This window comes from Mobula hypostoma, chromosome 21 (genome assembly GCF_963921235.1).
Source record: "Mobula hypostoma chromosome 21, sMobHyp1.1, whole genome shotgun sequence".
Taxonomy (NCBI): domain Eukaryota; kingdom Metazoa; phylum Chordata; class Chondrichthyes; order Myliobatiformes; family Myliobatidae; genus Mobula; species Mobula hypostoma.
In genome coordinates, this window is record NC_086117.1 from 23,687,246 (window position 1) to 23,711,206 (window position 23,961).

Consider the following 23,961-nt stretch of genomic DNA (forward strand, 5'->3'; position numbering starts at 1 on the left):
TCATTTGACGCACATTCTTAACTGACAATATTAAAACATGATATATGCTGAAATGTTGGGACTGCCAGCGGGCTCTTTAGAAGAGTTAAGTGGGTTTTCTTGACCAACCTTCTCTGCCCTGTCTAGTGTTCTGCCAAGCCAACAGAATGGGAGTTCCAAATCATAAACACAAGATTTTGCAGATGCTGGAAATCCAGAGCAACACACACAATATGAAGGAGGATATCAGCAGGTCAGATGTTTCAGACATTTCAACATTCCCTTGTCCATTTGTCCCTCCCCACTAATCTCCCTCCTGGCACTTATCTCTGCAAGTGAAAGAAGTGCTACACCTACCCACTCACCTCCATTCAGGTCCCAAACAGTCCTTCCAGGTGAGGCAATACTTCACTTGCGAATCTGCTGGGTCATCTACTGCATCCGGTGCTCCCGTTGCAGTTTCCTCTACATTGGTGAGACCCGAAATAGATTGGGGGCAACCGTTTTGTCGAGCTCCATCCGCGTAAAGCGGGATTTCCTGGTGGCCAAGCATTTTAATTCCAGTCCTCATTCTCGTTCCAACATGTCAGTCCACGGCCTCCTCTACTGCCACGATGAGGCCACTCTCAGGCTGGAGGAGCAACACCTCATATTTTGTCTAGGTAGTCTCCAACCTGATGGCATGAACACCAATTTCTCCAGCTTCTGGTAATTCTTCCCTTTACCCTTTCCCTCTTCTTCAATTTCTCATGCTGGCCCTCTCTTGCCTCTTCTCTTACCTGCCTGTCACCTCCCCATGGTGCCCCTCCTGCTTTCCATTCTCTCATGAATCACTCTCTTCTCTTATTAGATTCCTACTTCTCCAACCTTTTACCTTTTCCACCTATCACCCCACCCCCCCAAGTGGAATAGACTCGATGGGCCAGTGGCCTAATTCTGCTCCTATATCATATGATCTTATTGTTGTAATCAGGATATTGAGCTTTTATATTCTTGAAACATAAATAATCACAGGCTATTCAATTGATAACTATTGAAACAATATTCATGGTTTACTTCACTATTCTGGTGCCATGGAATTGCATATTTACAATGGGAGCACATCTAAACTGACAACATGAAACATTCTTGTTGAGATGAAGTATTTCACATCCATACTCTAAAAGCTTCTGAGGACAGAAACTGAGAACAAACTCGGCTGTGAATATGTTTGATGTGGTAAGTGCCAAAGTCAGTCCATCTGGAACCTCCTGTGGAATTAACATGGTTCCATTGTCTGAAAGCTTGTTTATATGCTTTGCCAATGAATGCGAAAAATGTCTCATGGTCGTATTAATTTCCAAAGCGCATCTCGTTACTGGCCTCGTGTTGTCAACCTGGCTCTCGTCAGACAATAGTGTTTATTCATGCAGGTATCCTTTTAATTTTGAAGCTGCTTACGATATGGGTCACATTTGAAACAGCAGATTGTTTCTCATTTGTATGACTGACTTGGGGAAGGGGCTCCAGGGCAGCACGAGGCTGTAGAAATGAGTGCAGGGTGGGTGGAAGAAAGGCAGAGCACAGGATCAAGGATTGCAGAGACAAAAGATGAGATCCAAAGGCATTGCAAGATCTCTGCCTTGGGCTCAAAGCGACGGATTGGTGGCAGTGTTAAAATCTGGAGCGACGAGGGGAAAAGCAGGTAATGAGGTGGGTGAGTGAGGAGCCAGCATTGGGGAAGCAGCCAGATGCAGGGAGCTGAGTGCTGAGCTGGAGCCCATTTCGGGGAAGCGGTGGGCAGCTGGGAAAATCAGGTTTCATGGCTACAAAGAGCAGATGGACAGGGGGTATGAGAGGGGTCATCTAGGGGCCTGTATTGCAATGGTGAAGATAAGAGGTCATGGGGCACCACAAACATGAATAGGCCCTTTGGCTCATCTAGTCCATGCTAAACTATTAACCCTGCCTAGTCTCATTGACTTGCATCGGGGACCATAACCCTCCATACCCCGACCGTCCACGTACCTATCCAAACTTCTATTAAATATCAAAATCAACCCCATGTCCACCAGTTCCGCTGCCAGCTCGTTCCACACTCTCTGAGTGAAGAAGTTCCCCCTTGTGTTCCCCTTAAACACTTCACCTTTCACCCTTAACACCTAACTGCTGGTTCTATCTCACCCAGCCTCAGTGGAAAGATAGGAAGGTCATTATTGATGGAAGGTATGTGGAGTTGAATGCTTAGCCCAGAACTCCAGGGGATTTGAAGAATCAGCGTGAGTAGTCCCTGTAGGTGATGGAGTTGATGAAAGTTCTACCTTTAATCCGGGAGTATTTATGCAAGGCACATCCTGCTCGATTTGACTCTTCCCAAAGCCAAGCCTCTGACTGCGTGTGCTTTGGGGATGTGGGAGATCATGGGTTAACAAGTGATGGTGTTAATTTCACAGAAGTACAGAGACCTTTTACAGCACAAAGAAGCTCATTTAAGCCTCCAGCCATCTGTTTGCAGCCTTCTCTAAGTGAATGTGTTTGTCTGATTCCATCTGCAAAACAGGTTCAGCAGTCTTGCCCTCAATCTCACTATACTCGATGTGGCACTGAATATTGTAGAAAATGAATTTTAACAACTGCAGATTGAAAGTTCAAAGTAAATGTGTTATCAAAGTACATACTATATATGCTATCATATATTACCCTGAGATCCATTTCTCTTGTGAACATTCACAGTAGGTACAAAGAAGCACAATAGAATCATTGAACAACTACAGAGTAACAAAGAAGGACAGTTAATGTGTAAAAGACAACAAACTGTGCAAATAAATAATACTGAGAACATACGTTGTACAGTCCTTGAAAGTGAGTCCGTGCAAGTGAGTTTATGCTTGTCTTCTGGATAAACTCATAACGTTTAATTCCTATCACAGAGTTTTGCCCAGCCACAGGGCTACTCAGTGCCTTTGGATTTGGTGTTTTATGCAGTATCTGAACTGAAACTTGTGCCTTCTATACAAACCTTCTTGAGCTCTGATCAGTAAAGAGAACTCCTCTCCTTGCCAGCCGGGAGTTAAACCAGGAGCTCTGGAAGAGAGGGCCTAGCACAGACTTGTTCAACCCCTACCTGAAGTAACCAAGTGGCACCACCTGCAAAATTGGGAAGCTTTGATAGTTTCAATGTTTAAAATTCCAACAGGGTGGAATAGGGTTCTTCCAAACATTCTGGACTGATTGTGAAGCCATCTTTTCAACAAGATTTTAAATGGAGGAGCTATCCAGTAGGTAGAAACCATACCATTATTTTAAAGGACAAAACTAACCTAGTCTCCTGACCAGTATTTATTCTTCAGTCAAAAAAACTGTAATTTATGTATATGCTTTTTTTGAAAACTTTGTATGGCAAATTAGCTGCTTCATCTGCCTACAAAAGCTCTTTGAAAAGCCCTCTTGTTGAGAGATATACCATCAAAATACAAAGTTTAAACGAAGCTGCCAGTTGATGACAATCTGTGAATGACAGGAAAGGGAAATGGATCAGACTAAAAGCAGAAAATGGCTCTGATGATGAGACACTTAGTTGAAACATTAACTCTGTTTCTCCCTCCATGGATGCTACCTGGCCTGCTGATATTTCCAGCATTTTCTGTTCCTATTTCAGACTTCCAGCATGTGGAATTTTTTTTTTGCATTTCAACAGGTAGCTGGACTCTTGCCGGCCAAGTACTGGTGTATTTGTTAATGAAATTGGTTGGTTTTATTTGCCAATCAATAATTTTGACAATTTTAAAATTTATTCCCTCATTTTACATAATGGATTAAGTTTTTGGCATTGTCTGATTTAAAAGTTTGCCATTGCTATTTTGTTTTTTTTAATATAAAGATTGTGTAAAATTAATTTATTCCTCTGATCAGTTTGCATGGAAATGTCTGTGAGATTTAGTTATTGATACACAGTGCAGAAAAAACCCTTCTGGCCCTTTCAGCCGAGCCACAGTGTTGTCCTAGCCTAATCATGGGACAATTTACAATGACCAATTAACCTACCAACCGGTACGTCTGTGGACTGTGGAAGGAAACCAGAGCATCTGGAAGAAATCCACGCAGTCACTGGGAGAACAGACAGACTCCTTACAGACAGTGGCGGGAATTGAACCCAGGTCGCCTGTACTGTAAAGTGTTGTGCTGACCATTACACTACTGTGCCACCTCATTGAGTACTGTGTTTTGTTCTGGTCTCCATACTTGAGGAAGGATATACTGGCTTTGGAGACAGTGCAGAGGAGGTTCACCAGGTTGATTCCAGGGATGAAGGGGTTAACCTATGAGGAGCGGTTGAGTCGTCTGGGACTATACTTTCTGGAATTCAGAAGAATGAGAGGGGATCTTATAGAAACGTACAAAATTTTGAAAGGGATATTTAAGGTAGAAGTAGGAAAGTTGTTTCCATTGGTAGGTGAGACTAGAACTAGGGGACATTACCTCAAGATTCAGGGGAGAAGATTTAGGACGGAGATGAGGAGAAACTGCTTTTCCCAGAGAGTGGTGAATCTGTGGAATTCTCTGCCCAGGGAAGCAGTTGAGGCTTCTTCACTAAATATATTTAAGATACAGTTAGATAGGTTTTTACATAGTAAGGGAATTAAGGGTTATGGGGAAAAGGCAGGTAGATGGAGCTGAGTTTACAGACAGATCAGCCATGATTTTATTGAATGGCAGGGCAGGCTTGATGGGCAGGAAGGCCTACTCCTGCTCCTATTTCTTATGTCCTTATGAATGAAATGTTTAGAGTGTTTGTGTGTGTTGACTTACAGAAAGAGATTAGAGTCATACAGCACTACACCACAGAAAAAGGCCCTAGGATTACAATGCGTTGTGGTGAAGGATTGAAGTGCAATGTGTTAATGATGGACTGTCCTGGTGTCTATGCTTGTGACTATAACCCCTATACCGCAGGGGAGGATGTAGTGGTGGCAACCTAATGAGATTGATGGACTTTATTTCTGTCTGTTCATCCCTTGCCCTCTAGTCTGCTTTCTTTTCCTGCCTTTCTGCGCGTAAAGCTGCACTCCGATGCTGTGTAGTGAGTAAAACTGACCCAGTTCCCAACATTGGCAGTGCCCTCGACCGGCCGCAAGAGTAACAAAGTGAGTGTGCGATAAACAGGAAAAGCCAATAGCCATCGTGTCACTAAACGAGAGACATTTCAGAACTGCACAGAAACAGGCCACCAGGACCAAGTGACATTTCTGTTACAAACTCGCCTTCTCAAAGTCAAATTTCAAAGTAAATTTATTATCAAAGTAAATGTATGTCACCCTGTGATTCATTTTCTTGCAGGCGTTTTCAGGAAGATAAAAAATAGGCAATAGAATTTAATTTTTAAAACCTGCACAAAAATAAACAGTGATGAAAAATGTGCGAAAGTGGACAAATTGTGCAACTAAAAATATAAATAAGTAAATAAATAATACTGGGAACGTGAGTTGTAGAAAGTGAACCTATAGATAGTGTTACCGTGAGTGTGTTGGGTCCTCTGGCGTTGTAACTGATGTGCTAATGGTTTAGCTTCCTGTGTTAACCTCCTTCCCTGCTACACGTTACCAAGCCCAACTTCAAAGGTAGCTGTGTTAATTTGCCTCAACTAACCTTTGCAGTAGGGAGTTCCATGTTTTCCCCACATCATGAGTGAGGTGATATTTCCTCATTTCCTTATTGTCCTTGTTTACCAAAACGGTGTATTTACTGCACGTTCCTGGTTTTTGTGGAGGCAGGCAGCTCCTTTACACCTGCACGTTCAAACCCTTTCGTCGCTCGACAGCCCCCTGCTGGGCAGCCTCTCAGCTTACCCTGGGGCAATATGGAGGAAGAGGACCTGATAGAGGTGTACAAGACGATAGGAGGCATTGATAGAGTGGAGGAAAGTATAGCGGGGGTGTCGCAGGTAGGTTCTTTACGGCACGGTAGCATAACGGTTAGCACAACAGTCTACGGTACCAGAAACCGGGGTTCAGTTACCACCTCTGCCTGCGAGGAGTTTGTCGTTCTCCCATGACGGCGTGGGTTTCCTCCCACACTTCAAAGACATAGCTGTTGGTAGGTTAGTTGGTCATTGTTAATTGTCCTGTGATTAGGCTAGGGTTATGTTGGGGGTTACTGCGCAGCGCTGCTCGAAGGGCCAGTAGGGCCTGTTCCAGGTATCTCAATAAATAAATAAAACGGTGGGTGTGTAAAACGTGCTGCCAACGGTGGTGGTAGAGACAGATAGATTAGAGACAGTTAAGAGATAGGCGCACGGATGAAAGCAAAATGGAGGGCTAAGTGGGAGGGAAACATTATGTTGATCTTGGAGTAGGTTGAACAGACAGTGGAACATCATGGGCCAAAGACCCTATATACAATATTGTCACCGAACAATTGATACTAGAACGTACAATCATCACAGCGATATTTGATTCTGCGCTTCCTGCTCCCTGGATTACAAATATTAAATAATAAAAATAGTAATAAATTAGTACATATTAAAAATTTATATTATAAATCATAAATAGAAAATAGAAAAATGGGAAGTAAGGTAGTGCAAAAAAACCGAGAGGCAGGTCCGGATATTTGGAGGGTACAGCCCAGATCCGGGTCAGGATCCGTTCAGCAGTCTTACCACAGTAGGAAAGAAGCTGTTCCCAAATCTGGTCGTACGAGTCTTCAAGCTCCTGAGCCTTCTCCCGGAGGAAAGAGGGATGAAAAGTGTGTTGGCTGGGTGGGTCGTGTCCTTGACTATCCTGGCAGCACTGCTCCGACAGCGTGCGGTGTAAAGTGAGTCCAAGGACGGAAGATTGGTTTGTGTGATGTTCACGATCTTCTGCAGCTTCTTTCGTTCTTGGACAGGACAACTTCCATACCAGGTTGTGATGCACCCTAGAAGAATGCTTTCTGTGGTGCATCTATAAAAATTAGTGAGGGTTTTAGGGGACAGGCCAAATTTCTTTAGTTTTCTCAGGAAGTAAAGGCGCTAGTGGGCCTTCTTGGCAGTGAACTCTGCTTGGTATCTTTATATCTTTATATTTTAAGTAACTCAATATCCATGAGTCACCCAAATATTTAGAAGCATAAATGTGATGGCCGTGCCTTGTTTGAATTAAAATCTCCTGCTACTCTTTATCTCTGACTTTGCCCCCGCCCCCCCATCTTCCTCCTTTGCTAATCCTGAAGTACAAGACCATGCTGGTAATCTTCTCTATTTTGTATCAGTGGGATCTTTATCCAGCCGAGGCTGTTTGGACAGATTTCTGTGTGTAACACTGTCCGGTTGTTAATCATTATCTTAGGTAGCACTCTGATCAAGGTTGGTGAGGCACAGAGGCGCCTAGGAGCTGCTGATCGCGATTTCATCCAATCTTCCATGATTAACTTCCTCACACCACTCCGTAATTTCCTGGAAGGTGATTGGAAGACCATATCGGTGAGTTTTTTTTTTCCATTTTTTTCCCTCAACATAGGGCAGCACAGTAGTATAGTGGTTAGCATAAGTCTATTACAGTGCCAGCAGTCCCGGCTCCAATTCCGCCACTGTTTTTAAAGAGGTTTACGTTCTGCCTGTGACCATGCAGATTTCCTCCGTGTGCTCCAGTTTCCTCCCACATTCCAGAGAAGTGTGGGTTAGTAGTCTAATTGGTCACTTGGCTGTAATTGGGAGCTGTGGACTTGTTTGGCTGGAAGGGCCTTTTACCATGTTGTATCTCTAAATAAAATCCTAATTTCTCAGCTCTGAACAGCTCCCCTGTTCCCACCTTTTCCTCAGATCATCCACTCTTCCTGGAGAAGATGTAGCTGAAGGCATAGAGCCCTGTCCCCAGCTAGAGGCCAGAATAGATGGCCTGGTTGAAGGCAAATTACGCCGCAGTGACAGGGTGAATGGACAAACCCAGGCAGATGAAGTTCAGCACTGGGAACTCTGGATCTGCGACAGACAAACCTAAGAATCTGTCCAATGGCAAGAGGCCGCAAAGGAATAAAGGGATTTAACTCTCCATGCAGACAGATCACAAAAATCCAGTACTGAGGGTCATCGAAGATCAAATGCAATGTTGATCTTTGATTAAATGTGAGGAAATGATTCCTGGTCATACAGTTCGATCCCACTTGGTATCAAACTGCAATAAAAACTAGACCATGCTGGAAATGCTGTGCTTGAGAGAACTTTTGTTGCCTGTTAGAACTGATCTCGGACAGGCAATGTGGCAGATCAGACAGAGTGACTGAAAGGCCGAATCTATATTTTCAAGTTTTATTTTATTTAGTGGTACAGCAGGGTGTCAGGCCTTTCTGCCCATCGACACCGTGTTGTCCAATTACACAACATGTGACCAATTAACCTGTATGTCTTTGGAGTGTGGGAAGAGACCGGAGGAAACCTAGGCAATCACGAGGAGAACATACAAACTCCTTACAGACAGTTTGTGTGTTTAAAATCAGAGGGCATTTTATCCTCAACACACTGCCACCACCCACAAAGCACCAGTAGTGTTATATGCTGTTTACTTTTTAACTTGTGTCAGAAATGCACCTTATTATTTGTTAATTTACTCGTGGCGATATTATTTTATATGATATTTGTGTGAGTTATACGTGCTGCATTGTGCCCCGTAGTCCGGAGGAACGGTGTTTCGTTTAGCAATATACATGTGTATGGTTGAATGACTTTAAGCAGAACTTGAACAAGGACGTTGCCTCATTGCCACCTTCTTGAGGGTATTTGGAGACGGGCAATAAATGCAGGCTTTGTGATAAAAAACTAGATCTCCTGAAAGCATTTTAAAATCCATGAATGTTAAATGTGTAGAATGTTTTGGGGCAGGGATCAGTAAGTGAGTAATGCCACCCCTCAAACTGGCCACCAGGGGGATGTAAAGATGACCAGGCCAACCCCTTCCTGCTCACCTGCCTATTAGGCTAATTATTAGTTCATGGTCATCACCTGCGCCTTGTTTATAGCCCTAGTTCCTTGTTTCTTTGTTCAGTCCTGGACTCATCTTTTGTAAGTGAAACCTAGTCTTTGTTTGTAGGAATGTCTAGTTTCTGGAGCTCTGATTAATGCTTTTTTTTTGGTGTTTTCCCCAATAATTTTGTGTGAATTGTCTCTGTAGTTGGGTTCACCACTATTCAGTGTGTGGGAAGCTTAAGCTGAAGAAGCTTCCTAGTCAGCTGTGACACGTAACCGGCAAACACCAGGAAGCAAAGGACAGATTTGTGATGTAAAAGTCTACCCCTACTTTCCCATGATCTATCCACATTGCAACCATTGAATATAAATATCAATGAAAATGTAGCTGGTGTCAGAGGAATAAGGTAGCTGATGCAATCTTCTAGTGATACTGAATGAAGGCATTTTGGGGGCCAGCGGTGGGACAGGTGCTAAAATTTGGATTGGTTTTCTCATAACAATGACACAAAAACACAGACTCACCAACCCCCTACAGTAAAGTCATCCTCTAGTGTGTGAGGGCATCCTCTTGTACACCACTGAGTGGTGTTTATAAGTGGCTAGGAAACTGGGTTGAGGGTGGGAGGTTCTATTTAAATCAGAATCAAGTTTAATATCACTGGCGTATGTCATGAAATTTGTTGTTTTGCAGCAGCAGAACATTACAATACTTAATTTCTAAAACTATAAATTACAATATGAAAATGTATATAATAAATTAAGTAGTACAAAAAGATAGTAAAACATACTGAGGGTTCATTGTCCATTCAGAAGTTTGATGGTGGTGGAGAAGAAGCTGTTCCTAAAGTGTTGAGTGTATGTCTTCAGGCTCCTGTACCTCCACCTTAATGGCAGCAATGAGATGTTCTGGGTGAGGGGGTCCTACCACCTTTTTGAGGCATCCCAGTTTGAAGATGTCCATGAAAGAGCTGGTTGGCTTTACAACTTTCTGCAGCCTTTTCCGATCCTGTGTATTCGCCCCTCCGTCACCGTCAGGTGATCCAACCGGTTAGAATGCTCTCACAGTACATCTGTAGAAATTTGCCAGAGTCCCTGGTGACATACCAAGCCTCCTCAAGCTCCTGAAGAAACGTAGCCCTGTCATGCCTTCTTTGTGTTTCTATCAATCTGTTGGGCCCAGGACAGATCCTCAGAGATGCTGATACCCAGGAATTTGAAACTGCTCACCCTTTCCACTGCTGATCCCTAAATGAAGACTGGTCTATGTTCCCGCGACTTCCCCTTCCTAAAGTCCACAATCAGTTCCTTGGTCTCGAGCACAAGGTTGTTATTGTGACACCACTCAACCAGCTGATCTGTCTCTCTCCTGTACGCCCTTCTGTCACCAGCTGTACCATCAGCAAATTCATAGATGGTGTTTGAGCCACACAGTCATGTAGAGAGAGTAGAACAGTGAGCTCCAGTGTTGATCGTCAGCGAGGAGGAGGGGTTATTTCTGATTTGCACTGTCTATCATCACCCTGTGAGGAAGTCAAGGATTCAGTTGCAAAGGGAGGTACAGAGGCCCAGGTTTTGGAGCTTGTGGATTAGAGCTGAGGGTATGATTGTGTTGAACTGTCAATAAACAGCAGTTTGACAGAGGTATTGCCATTGTCCAGGTGATTCAAGGCTGAGTGGAGAGCCAGTGAGCTTGCATCCACTGTAGACCTATTGTAATGATAGACAAGTTACAACAGGTCCAGGTCCTTGCTTCGGCAGAAGTTGATGCTATCCACGACCAGACTCTCAAAGAACTTCATCACAGTAGATGTGAGTTCCACTGGGCAACAATCATGGAGGCAGCTCACCCTGGTCTTCTTGGGCACTGGTGTGATTGTCCCCCTTTTGAAGCAGGTGGGAGCTCCGACTGCAGCAGTGAGATGTTGAAGATGTCCTTGAACACTCCCCTCAGTGCCCTACCAGGTACGCCATCAAGCCCTGCCACTTTGCGAGGGTTCACTCTTATGAAAGATCTTCTGTCATCGGCCTCCGAGATAGATATTGTGGAGTCACCTGATGCTGCAGGGATTTGCACAGATCTAGTTGTGCTGTCCATTTCAAAGCGTGCGTAAAAGGTGTTTAGCTGATCTGGGAGTGAAGCATCACAGCCATTCATGCTGTTAGGTTTTGCCTCGTAGGAGGTAATGGCCTGCAAACCCTGCCAGATCAGCGCCATCTTCAGGAGCATTGTGAGCCCTTTAGGAGCTAGTTGTATTGTTGCTGAGTGCTGTCAAGTTGCCATCAACTCATGGCAACCCTATGGATAGTGTAGGTTTTTATAGCAAGATACGGAGGTAGGTTGCCGGGCCTTTCTTCCACACTGATACTGCTGCTGCCCAGGTTGGGACCTGGCTGGATTAGCTTTAACAGGTCAGATTTCTGTAAAAGGTGCAGTACTTCCTCACTGACAAACCCCCTGATCGAGTCTGCAGAATGGGGCACGTGCCTCTACCTGTTCGTATTTTAATGGTGGCAGGAGACAAACAATTATGTGCATTCTCAGAGGGAACTGTTTGCAAAACCCAGAGTAAGAGGAATGGATTTTGACAGAGTCATCTCTTTTATCTCCCAGATCAGAAATACAAATGTTTGTATGTTCACTGGCAAGTGTAATCAGCAACTGTGATTCAGGTGCTAAAGAGTTTTTCAAAATACGTATTCAAAGTTGCAAAGCTGAAACTGACTTCAGGACACTAGAAATCATTCATTTCTTTAATAGGGTGCTATAATGCACAGTGGTTAATTTGGAACTGTGCAGAAATCCAGGAAGCAAGACTATTCTCCAGTTGACAATGTGTGAATTGGTAGAAAGACATGGGTACAGAACATGCATGCTTTTCCACTTTTGTTTTTAAACATGCAGAGGGAGAGAAGACTTTTGGAGAACAGGCGATTGGACTTGGACGCCAGCAAGACCCGGTTAAAGAAAGCGAAGGCAGCCGAGGCAAAGGCAGCAGTAGGTCACTCACTTTTCAATCCATCTTCAGGATTCATTGACTCTCCTGAGTGTCACAGCAGCTCATGCATGTTTTTAACTGTGGCCATAAGCCCAGACTCTTAACCGGAGACTGTAACTCCTCATTGAAGCTATCATGCTCAGAGAGCTAATGTATTTGCATGAATCTCTCTTTCCCCTTTCCATTAATCAATAACATTTTATCTTTAATTCCGTGTTACGGCATCGTTGTTCCCAGTGGTTCTTGCTGACTAACGTTTTTTTCTCTGTTGTGTTCTGCACAGTGTGAGGGAGAAGTAAGTACTTGTTGGTTGAACTGCTACTGTCTCTGGTCTGATTTTTCCATAACAATCTAGAAGGATTTAAAAAAAAAATAAAATCTATTCACTGTTTGTTCCTCGGAGCCACAGTTGGTCTGGTGGGACTTTCGCAGGAGCGGCTACTGCAGTTTGGGATGTCCAAGTTGCATTTCCCACCAGTGAATGAGTTAGCCACTGTATGTTTCTGCTGTAACGTGGAGGTGGGCTTTGGTGCTGTGATCAGCAGAGGTGTGTTGAGAGCTGCAACTCATTAAGTCTTCTGTTCTTTTCATACTCAGTCTGATTTACAAATGGAACATTCCCCCCCCCCCACACTCTTTTTTTAAAATACTTTATTTTCAAAATTTTCAAAAAAAAACAATGAGATCAACAAAAACATACCAGCTCAGACATGTATAAAAAAAGAAATAAGCAAAAAAAAAGGACGTAACATTAGAGGGGTGCCTATTGTACAAAGTGCTCAAAAATACTAAACATTAAATCTCAAATGAGGGCCGTGAGAAATCAGCTGGGGGGAAATTGCTCATCCGCCCCCCGGCCTCGTCCAGGTAGGCAAGAAATGGATCCCAGATAGCCGAAAATTTTTTAATTGAATTGGTTCTCAAGAACCTAAATTTCTCCATCTGTATGACTGAGATCATATCAGCCATCCATCTCCGAAAGGAAGGGGGAGAGGGTGATTTCCATTCCCTCAAGGTAAGTCTTTTGGCAACAATCATCCCCAGCATCAGAGACTGCTGTATGGCTGCAGGGAAACAAATAGTAGATTGCGAGCAGCCAAATGTAGCGAGACCAGCTTCCAAGGGGAAGGATCTTTTATAGGCCTTTGAGTACCAGTCGAATATTTTGGACCAAAATCCAGTCAGTAATGGGCAAAACCCAAAGGTGTGTGACAACGTGGCTTCCGTCCCTTGGCATCTATCACACATTGGCGAGACAGAAGGGTAAATCCTGTGCAATCTAACGCACCAGCTGGATCAAATGCTGTCCTCGATACTTTGATTGGCTTATTCTCTCAAACTGAGCACAGTATTGATCAGGACTTTCTTGGACGTGCCCCAGTAGTAGTGCTTCCTTCGCACCACAATTGAGTCCGGTTCCTCCACACATCTCTGCGTCTGATCTTGTTTTTGGTTTGGAGCCAGCGCCGTTTTCAAGTTTGAAGTGGCCTTGCTTTTATAGCACGTCTTTAGATATGTTGCATGTATTTTTCTGTAAATTCTCTTCCCGCCTTGTAGGCGACACCTGATTTTCAGGAGACCAGGCCTCGTAATTATGTGCTGTCGGCCAGTGCATCTGCGGTAAGACATCGCTGGAGCCTCAAAATTCAACCTCCAATTATTATTTTATAACTCTCTCTCTCTTCTATAATGTATGATATAAGGATTGGTGACCCTTTTTACAAGGCCTCTTAAAGTAACAAATTTTAAAGCTGCAATCACACTGGAATGTGATCCTGCAGATCTATTCACCTCCACCAACCTTGGTTAAATAGCCTTTTGTTGGCTGACTTCCAGTCTATCTATAGCTTGAGAAAGAATTAAGCAGAGAATTTTTAATACCTCTTAAGATTTTCCTCCTGCAAGTTGCTCAACACAGGGTCCTGGAAATGAAGCTAGAGTCTCTGCAGTTTGCAGGTCTGCCCTGGAGGCTTAAGCCTCAGTCAGACCATTTGAGACACATTAATAAAGGAAGGGCAGATCTCACCCCTTTTCTTTCCCCTTCCATCCACTTCTCCAAATATCATCCAAATAATGGCCCAGCCGATAGAGAGTGAATCATGAAACCCTCTCACCAGGTGGCTGATGTGCCGCTTTCAGCAGAATAAGAGTCAGGTGCGACAGCACTGAAGTCTGTGACTGACGGGTTTAAATTGTATGTGCAGATTGTTGAGCAGTGGAAGGGTTAATACGAAGGGTAAACCTTGCATTGGGTGGCGGGGTGGAGATTCTACCAAAGAAGGTGTAAGACGCTCCTTCAGGTCACCCTTGGGCGAGGTGTCGCACCTGCTTAGCCCACCGATCAGGGTCACGTGAAGCCATGGCAGCAGGTGGTGGATGGTCGTATGAGCAGCTGGTGCACATCACAAGTCTTGGTTATGCGACCACTGACACCAGGCAGACAGTCTCTGAGGAGTATTGATAATGGCTGGGGTCACCCATCTTGTAAAGACACCGCCCAGAAGAAGGCAATGGCAACCCACTTCTGTAGGAAGATTTCCCAAGAACAATCACGGTCAAGACCATGATCGCCCACGCCTTACGACACAGCACATAATGAAGAATGAATGAAACCTTGTGTAGACTTATTAGGACAAATGAGCTTCTCTGTGCAGGGACCTTGTTCTGAGTCTAAGCTTCATTACATTTCAACATCATCAGTTTAAAATGAGATCAGCTCTTGAACTCTACAGCATTGATCCAGTATTCTTTAACTGATATTTAAAAACTGCAGTGTAATATTTGTCAATGCCATCTTGTGATGAACCCCTATTATTTCTTGGATCCTACTGGAAGTGGTGGGGGTGTTTTAATTAACATTGTACTTGTATTAAATCTGTCTGGCACAATACCTGAGCTCTGTTCTATCTAACACTAGCCTACCAGCATAGTGGAACAGGAGGGGTATCTCCTGGAAGCTAATCTGCATGAGCAGAGATGCTGTGGTATCGTGCACTTTTGGAACAGCTTACCCTGGTGTTTTCATTCCTTCCCAAGCAGACTGAGTTCAGATGGCCTGCCTTCCTCTTCGTTCAGTAACTGGCTTCAGGGTGTCAATGGTAAATGGCCGACTGTAGATGTTGTATCTGAATTCTCCATGAAACTGATTCTTCGTGGAAAGATTAGAAGTGCACCATCCTCCTTGAAGTCCTTAACTCAGTTATCAACCCCCTTTAAACATGTCACAACTGGATGGAGGACTCACTTTTATTTCCCATCATGACTGACTAGTCCGATGGCAGCAGCTGGTTTTAAATCACTTTCAGGCCGTGGGTGTCATTGGCAAGATTGTTAACCAATCGCTTGCTGCCCTTGAAAAGGTGGGGGCAGTGCTGCTTTCAACTGGAGCAGTGAAAGTGCACCCACGATGCTGCTGGGCAGGGAGTTCCAGTACTGAGACCCAAGGAGAGCAGTGGATTGCTAATATAGTCCCAAGTCAGGATAGGGTGCAACTTGGCGATAGCTTGAAAGTTTCCATTTTCTTGCTGTCCTTGTTTTCCCAGGTTGTAATGACTGCGAGCTGCTTTTGGTGGCGTAGTTGAGTTGCTGCAGTGCTTTGGATGGATTGCACTCTGAGAGAGGAAGGGAGAGATCAGGGTGGAGGATTAGATGTCAATCTTGTGCTGGTGAAAGATCGCCTAAGTGAAATGTTAACCTAAGAGAAGCTACAGCTAAGAAAACCTCCAATGCATCTACTACTTCAGAAGGCTAAGAAGGTTTCAGCATGTCCTTGGCGGCTCTTACCAATTTTTACAGAGATACCACCCAAAACATCCTGTCTGGATGTATCACTATTTGGCAGAGCAACTCTTCTGCCCAAGACTGCAAGGAGTTGCAGAGAGTTGTGAACTTGTCCATTAAACAAAACAGTACCACTCCACTGACTTTCCCTTGCCTCAGGAAAGCAACCAACATTATCAAAAAATCCGTCCCACTTCGGTCATTCTCTCTTCCCACTCTCTTGTTGGGCTGAAAACACAAAGGGTTGAAAGCATGTGTCTCCAATCTCAAGGGCAGTTTCTATTCTGGCATGTCGCTCCATGGCCTCTGGATAGAAAAGCAATATCTTCTATCCTGTCTGGGTAGCCTTCAACCTGATGCCATAAATATTGATTTCTTCTTCTGGTAGAAGAATTTCCCTCCCCCTCCCTTTTCTTCTATTCCCCACTCTGGCCTCTTGACTCGTCTCACCTGCCTATCATCTGGGTGCCCCTCCTCCTTCCCTTTCTCCTATGGTCCACTCTTCTGTCCTATCAGGTTCCTTCCTCTCCAGCCCTTTATCTTTCCTACCCACCCAACTACACCTATCACCTACGAGCTTCCCCTCCCCCCACCTTTTTATTCTGGTATCTTCGCCCTTCCTTTACAGTCTGAAACGTCAACTGTTTATTCATTTCCATGGATGCTGCCTGACCTTCTGAGTTCCTCCAGCATTTTGTGGGTGTAGCTTTGGACTTCGAGCGTCTGCCAAATTTCTCGCTTATCAGTTCCTATCCTACTGTTATCAGATTCTTGAAAGGACTTGTCATATGCTAAAGATGAATTTTTGATTTCTCAATCTATCTCACCACAGCCTTTGGACTTTATTTGTTTATCTTAACTGCAGTTTTTCTGTAGCTGCAACAATGCACTTGTGTTTTTTAAACTACTCTACCTCAAATGTCTTCATTTGCTTGGATGGCACGCAGGTAAAGTTCATCTCCGCGTCTCGGTACGGGGCGACCAAAATAAACAAATAAAAACATCAAGTTTTTCATTCAGGCAAGTGAAGGACACTTCATTGTGGACGGCGGCAAGACCTTTGGTTAGTCAGGAGTGTGAATCATTCAAACAAAATGACTTGTCTCTAAATTATCCTTGTTTTTGCATCTGAAGAAGTGAACTTTCACTTGAGGATATTAATGATCAAGAATTCAGTGATGTTACGCCCATGAACGTTGAAGGAGGATGATTGGAGGCTGTCTCGAGGGTGGCCATTTTCCATGGCCTTTGTGTGATTGTATGTTACTGCCCAATTATCAGCCTGGACCCACACGTCGCTCAGCTCTTACTGCATGCAAGTATAGTTTACTTCATCATCTGAAGAGTTGAGAATGAGATTGACCATTGGGCAATGATCACCAAACATTCCCACTTCTGAGCATACTTTTAACTTATTTATTATTTATTGAGATACAGCACAGAACAAGACCTTCTGGTCCTTTGAGCCGCGCTGCCCAGCAACCTTTGATTTAAGCCTAGCCTAATCTCAGGACAATTTACGATAATTAACCTACCAACCGATACGTCTTTGGACTGTGGGAGGAAAACAGAGCACCCAGAGGAAACCCAGGTGGTGACGGGGCGAATGTACAGGCTTCTTTCAGGCACCTGAATGAAGTGAAGATTATTATTGTAATTGAAAATGGTCGCCTCCAGCACTCTACCCGAGAAACACCTCTGGCAATGTTGCCTAGCAACCAGAGTCACCTGCACTCGTGCCTGAAATGTTAACTCTAGTTCCCTCTCCACAGATGCTGCCCGACCTGCTGCGTATTTACAGCATTCTCTGTTCTTAATTCAGATTTCCAACCCTGTGTTTTTGTTGTGTTTTGATTGCTTTTGGTCCCCTGCCTTCATGGTGGTGGCCAAGCAAGAGCATGCTGAGGGCAAAGCCACAAGCTCGGACTCTTGGGTTTCCATGGATACCTAGTTTTGAGTTGTTACATTTGTCTAAAATAAACACAGACAATTCTGGAAATGCTCAGCAGATCAGTCTTCATAGGAAAAGAAACAAAGGTAATGTTTCAGATTGAAATCCATTCTGCTGTTTTGCATCTATTGCATTTGGTACGATGGTAGCATCACAGAATATGGGGATCAGCATCTTCAGTGTGAAGGTGGGACTTCACAAAGGTTGTACGGTTGTCACTTCCAGTTTTCCATGGACATGCTGGTAAATTATTGTGGACAAGGTCAAGTATATTCCACTCTTGCCACTTCTAATGAATCCAGCCAGCAATGATCTACTTTGGCACTTCCTTGGTGAGCATGCTACTAAGCCAATCATGGTTGCTTGCCCACTGGCATTTAGGGCAGCAATGATGGTCTTCCATCTCTGTCTGTCCTTGGCCATCTTCTCTATTGTGCCCCAGGAATGGTTGAGGGTCCTTATTTCTGCCTCTACAGTATGGTGCCAAGTTGTCTTTAGTCTCCTGCGTTTCCTTCTCCCCTTCAGCAGTCCAGTGAAGTGCTATCCTGATGATGGGGTTGGCCTCTCGTCTCATCACGTGCCCAATCTATCTCCAATGCTTCCTCTTGATTGTGGCAATGTCCTCTTGATGACACTGAAAGAGTAGAGCGAGGTTACAGATCTTCCTTGGCCAAAAAGTATAGAGCATCTCTTCCGGAGGCTCATAGGTAGAATGATGGTAGCTTGGCAAGGTGAGCCAATGATGGGATCGGGCACAAAGTGCATGTGTCCCTTGCTGGGCTCTGCTTCTTCCAAGTGATAGTCGTCGCAGAGAGGGTACTGATCTGTCAGATGAGGGAAGGGTATCACCTGCTGGAAACTTTTCAATTGATGATCTTTCATCAGTGGCTTGATTGGCATCCAGTTCTTCGCTGTGAACGCTTGCTGGCTGCTCTGCGCAGTGACACTGTGTACAATCTGCAGAGTGCGTAGCAGCAACTTGCCTAGGTTGCACTATACTCATGGGAATGCGACCAAATCACGGACTATCCCGACCTGGAAGTGTATCAGTGACCCCTTATCACTGCCCCACCAGCAGCTCGGTAGCGGTACCTTCGTCGTGTGGACTGCAGGGGTTAGTCACTTCCACCATCTGGAGGCACGCTGGGGTTATCATTAAATTCTGCCTGCCATCCCTGGGCCCAAGTGGGGCACTCAGTCAACATCGAGGGTGCCCATGGCCCCTTCCTCTTAACTGGTCACCATGGCGGTCTCACTTTTGGTGTGTCTGTGCTGCTGATCAAGCAGGACATGTCTCTGGATGTAACTGTCTAGGTTAGTTGAGTACTGCTATGTCAAAATGGTTCTCAGCTGGTCTGAGAGGGAGCTCAGGCACGAATGAGGTCTGAAGGTGCCTTCCCTGTGCATGAATCAGGGTTGACGCCAGGTTGACCACCCCGAAATCATGGTTTAATCCAACCGAGTGATCACTTTCAGCTGGGAGGTTAGCGGTCAGCCACACTTCTGTGCTTTTCCCAAGTTCCATAATGTGTGTGGATCCAACCATTCTCCCCCGTCCACTCATTCCCTTTGAGATCTGAGCATTTTCCTCATTATCCAGTGTTTAACAATGGGTCTGTTCTGATTAAAAAGCATCACCAATCCAATACCATATTTATTACATACCCACCTCTGTCTTTGACCTGTTTAAAATTCCACTTATCCACCTCAACTGACAATCTTGCACACAACTGCTGTACGTTGAAAGAAATTCAGTATAAAAGGCAGCACAACCACGGTTTGCAAGTTGGTGGCGAATCTACAATTTGCTTCCCCAGCTTTGTGCTATTATAATCTTCAGTTGCCACGACCTACTCTATCACAGAATGAATATTGGAATCTGCTGTGTACTATTCAGTCATCTTTTTTGATTCTTTTCAGAGGGTATGTAATAAGTGACACTAATTGTACCCTCCAGCATTCACCCCCTTCAGCGTAGATTGATCTGCTACTAACCCCATGATCATTCTGAGGGAAGTTGAATTTGTCTTGAGTCTTTTGAAGTGTGTGTTGTTGGAGGGAAAGCAAACAGTGCCACTGAATAACAGAGAAAGGCTTTCTGACAATTCTGCTCTTTAGAATAACTCTTCACTGCAGTTCCTCAGTTTCCTACACTGCTGTCTTGTATTAATTTACATTTATATTCAGCCTTTAACACAAGAAAAGGTGCTAAGGTGTTTCACAGGTGCACAATCAGAGAAAATTGGAGACTTCGCCAAAGAAGATGACTGGGAAGGCACACTTCATGGAGTGGTTGGTTTAGGGAAGATTCCTGTAGGGTACTGAGGCGAAAGGTAGTCAATGCAAGGAAATCCCAGGGCTTGTGGGTGTTGATGCTTGAAGACAGCAGAGCAAAAGGCACATGGAGGCCAGCTCTGAAAGAATACAGAACTGAGGGCTGGAGGAGGCTTCAGAAGGCCCAGGGCCTTGGAGAAATTGTAAAATGTGAAGGAGAATTTTTAATCTGGGGCATTACATTTTATAGGGATAATAAGTGGAGTTATTCTCACAGACCTGGGGAATAAGGTGCTAAATCATTAAGGAGAAATGTTTTATGTTGTTTGATTTCATGCCTGTGGAGTACCTTAGGATCTTTATCATGTTAAAGGCACAATATACTGTAAATGCTTGTTACTGGCATTGTAGATCATGCTGTCCTCCGGATATTTATGTATGTGTCCCATTTTATAGCGTACTTCTATTTGTAATTAATATAATTTTATATTTAATCATTGAAGCTGACTATTTTTGTTTCCTGATTTTCTGATGTAGTAGTCTTAAGGCAAATTCAACTTAAAATTTAACTAAACCAGTAACTGTAAAGCCTACATCATTGGAAGAAAAGAAAACGTATTGTAGAACTCCACACAGAACTTTTCAAAGTTGCCCATTGACTAAACTCTGACAAATTTCCAAGTGGGATTCTCTGAACAGCAATTCTTCAACAAAGCCAACATCTTTGTGTTCCCTATGTCCTTCTCTGGTGCGGTGCTCTGCATCTGCCTGGAGTCCTGTCCGGTCCTGTCTTGGGGGAAGTGCACATGCGAAAATTTCTCCATCTCTACTGGTTTACGGCATGTGTTTCCCCAGCTGTGGGGTATTTCTGTGTTGCTGAACGCACTATATTCTGTTCTGATTCTACCCAAAATCACTTCAGCTTCTTTCCTCCAACTTCTGATGATTGATTGTGGATCATTAGGTCTGAGCCACTGAGATTCTGAATTCAAAGCCAGTTATAATCTATGCATTCAACAATTTAAGGAAGGATATTTGATCCATTTGGGAAGGAGGAGATTGGGGTCATTTTGGGGAATCTGACCATCTTTGGGGGAATGGTACAGAGTCTAAGGGAGGGGAGAGGGATAGGTGGAGGCAGGGGAATGTTGCCTGGACATGATGTGATGGAAGTGACGAGGGGTCAAAATAGAAGGACCTATCTCTAGGTAAATGGAGTGTGAGAAGTTTCAGAGAACTGGGATGGGTGGGAGGAGGTGTGAACACCACAATGACCCTAAGATGAGTGGGCTTTGGGGGATCATTTTCCCAGGGATGAGTGGCAGTTTTACCATTCATCTCCAAAAGGAAGTGGGGGAAGGACTATTCACTTCTAGGAAAAAGGCAGATCCTTTTCATGAATGAGGCAGGAGGGAGCAAATGTGACTTTGGCTTTTAATACCAACTTTTGAGTTGGATTGTGTCTAATTTGTAAATCTCAAACAGAGTTCTGAATCTCATGTCACCAAAAGGAAGGTCCACCTGGGCTGGCTCTGTGGAAATCCAACATTCAGCTTTCTGAACTCCACATCACCAGTGCAATTTGTGATGTTTGAATTGCCCCAGCCTTTCCTCTCTTTCCCTGCCTTGTTTGAAATTCTCCTTCTGTCATCTGAAAGTTGACAAAGTAGGGGGAAGGTGACGACAAGCTCTCATTTAATCTTTTCTAACCAGGAGAATTCATCTTTATCTATCTGGGGTCATTCTTGGGATATATGATCAAGATCAAGATTAAAACCTTCCCAGCTGGTACTGTCACTACTACTTTACTCCACTGAGAGGGAGTTAGCTAGTAAAGCTAATCGGTCATGCTTTGTGGTAAAAGATTGGAGTCAGGAATGTGGCAGGATGTGACTAGTGTATGTGAGGTATAGGAGAAGATTAACAACATGGTCCTGAAGCCCAATCCTTCAAGAAAAATGCTCTTTTTTGAAGAGGCAGTGATTCTTACATTGCTTAATCTAGTCTTTTACTTTAGGAGAATATTTATAATCCAGTATTTGGGTGTTTTTGCGCTATTTGTTACATGATGTTTCAGATTGCATTAAGCCGTCAAAAGAACTGATAGTCAAGAGCACTAGTTGTGAATTCTTCATTCCATCAGGAATACACCCTGCTGGAAGAAATCTTTCCATGTGGGGTTTATCATCTCTCTGGTTCTCAGAATCTTTAACATTTGCTGTTTAAATGTGAATTCAAGCAAAGGAGCTCATCAGTTTTCCAAGCCCCACAACTGAAATCGGCAAATCAATTAGGGTTTAAAACTTGTTTCCTTCTTTCCAATCCACAGCCTAAAGAGTCAGTAACCAGTGAAGAAGGGGTCCCAGACTGTAGTGACTTGTGCTTGAGAGCTGCAGGGTTTTAACTGCTTACGATCCAACCTTGTGCAGTCTTGAGGCTCCCCTGCCCTGCCCTGCCAATGTGTCCCCTAGCTTTCTAGACTTGGCTGAGAGGATTGCCTTCATTTGGTGGGGGTAGGGGTGCATTCCACATCAGGCGAACAGAATCCATCACGTTTACTGTATCTGGGCCGGCTCCACAGAAAAACTATGTGAGATATCCTGGAATCTTAGACACAATACAGTAATACATTTCCATGATGACATGTCAGAACCGACTCATGGAAAAGAAATCAGGTTATTATTGTTGGAGTTCAAGTTGTTATTGGCGGCTAAGCACCCTTTGTATTGTACGTGATGATAATGCTATTCCCAGGGGGACTAAGCCAATAAACTGTCAAAGGCCAGCAGTGGTAGATTTGAAAAATCACATCACAAGTATCATATAGTGTGAGATTCTGACCTTAATAGTGCAGCAGACTTCCTTCTTTACTGGCAAAAATTAATATAGCACACTCTGATTATCTGCTGTGCATAAATCCCAATGATTCACTGGGATCCCATACCCATTCTCCATTTAAATTGTCAACATGTCAAGGTGATGCATTTTAAGATGTCAAATAGGAGTAAGATAAATATAACTAATGGCAGGTCACTAACGAATACTGAGTAACGTTGGCGTTTAATGCCATAGTTGATTGAAAGTTACAACGCAGATAAAAAGGGTGGTGACGAAGGCATTTGGCATACCCAGCTTCATAGGTTGGAGTATGTATAAAAAAAAAAATTGGGGCATTATGTTGCAATTTTTACAAAACACCAGTTAGGCAGCACTTGTAATATCGGGTTCGATCCTGGTAGCTACGTTATAGGAAGGAAATGGTTGTGCTAGAGAGTGCAGAGGAGATTTACAGAATGATATTGTTGGGTTGGAGAGCTTCAGTTATAGGGAGAGATTACATAGGCTGCGTTTATTTTCCCTGGAGCGAAGAGGGCTGAGGGATGACCTGAAATGGTGAAATAAAATTCTGAGGCCTGATGGAGTGTAAAGGTAACTGATGGGTCTCTCTCCAGTGACAGCACATAACAAACAAGGGAGCGCAATTTTAAGGCGAGGGAAAGGAGTGGATATGAGGGGAAATGTTTTTTAACATAGTCACTAATATGTAGATACACAGCAGCAGGATGTGGTGGAATCAGATACAAGTACTATGTGGAAGAGGCATTTAAACAAGCATATACACAGGCAAAGCATGGGAGGATACAGACGTGATGCAGACAAATAGGATTAGTGTAGACAGATCAGTGTGAATGTGGTGGGCTGAATGGCCTGTTTCTGTACTATCTAATTCTAAAACTCACTGGAGATTTATTTCCACCATTTCTTTTAAACTTGCCTGGTTCCGCGTTTTAATTTTTTTAAAATTGTAATTGAATTAAGTAAAGTGAATTCAAAATGTGTTGGGTATTATATGCACAACATCCAATAGTCTGAAACTTCTGCCTGTCTGACCTCACCAAAGAGCTGAGGCTGCCGGATTATCAGTATTCCTATTGGAAGGGAGGTGAATCTTTCCATTATCATACTAGTGTACCCAATCACCAGAGCATCATTTGCTGAGTATTTCATCCTAATCTGTAAATTGCAGCTAGACCACTGTTTAGTACCACATTTTCCAAACCTTC

At 43.9% G+C, this 23,961-nt stretch overlaps 1 protein-coding gene across 5 annotated transcripts in view; it reads left to right on the forward strand.

The window, feature by feature from the left end:
- LOC134359863 (endophilin-B2-like) overlaps positions 1-23,961 on the forward strand; it is a 113,065-nt gene that overhangs the window by 72,521 nt on the left and 16,583 nt on the right. For 3 of the 5 annotated variants that reach the window (XM_063073628.1, XM_063073626.1, XM_063073627.1), the window contains exons 4-6: positions 7,281-7,414; positions 11,799-11,891; positions 13,450-13,512. In XM_063073628.1, the coding sequence (XP_062929698.1) occupies positions 7,281-7,414; positions 11,799-11,891; positions 13,450-13,512 (290 nt within the window). The remainder of the gene's footprint in view (positions 1-7,280; positions 7,415-11,798; positions 11,892-13,449; positions 13,513-23,961) is intronic. The other 2 variants (XM_063073629.1, XM_063073630.1) reach the window with 1 other exon arrangement.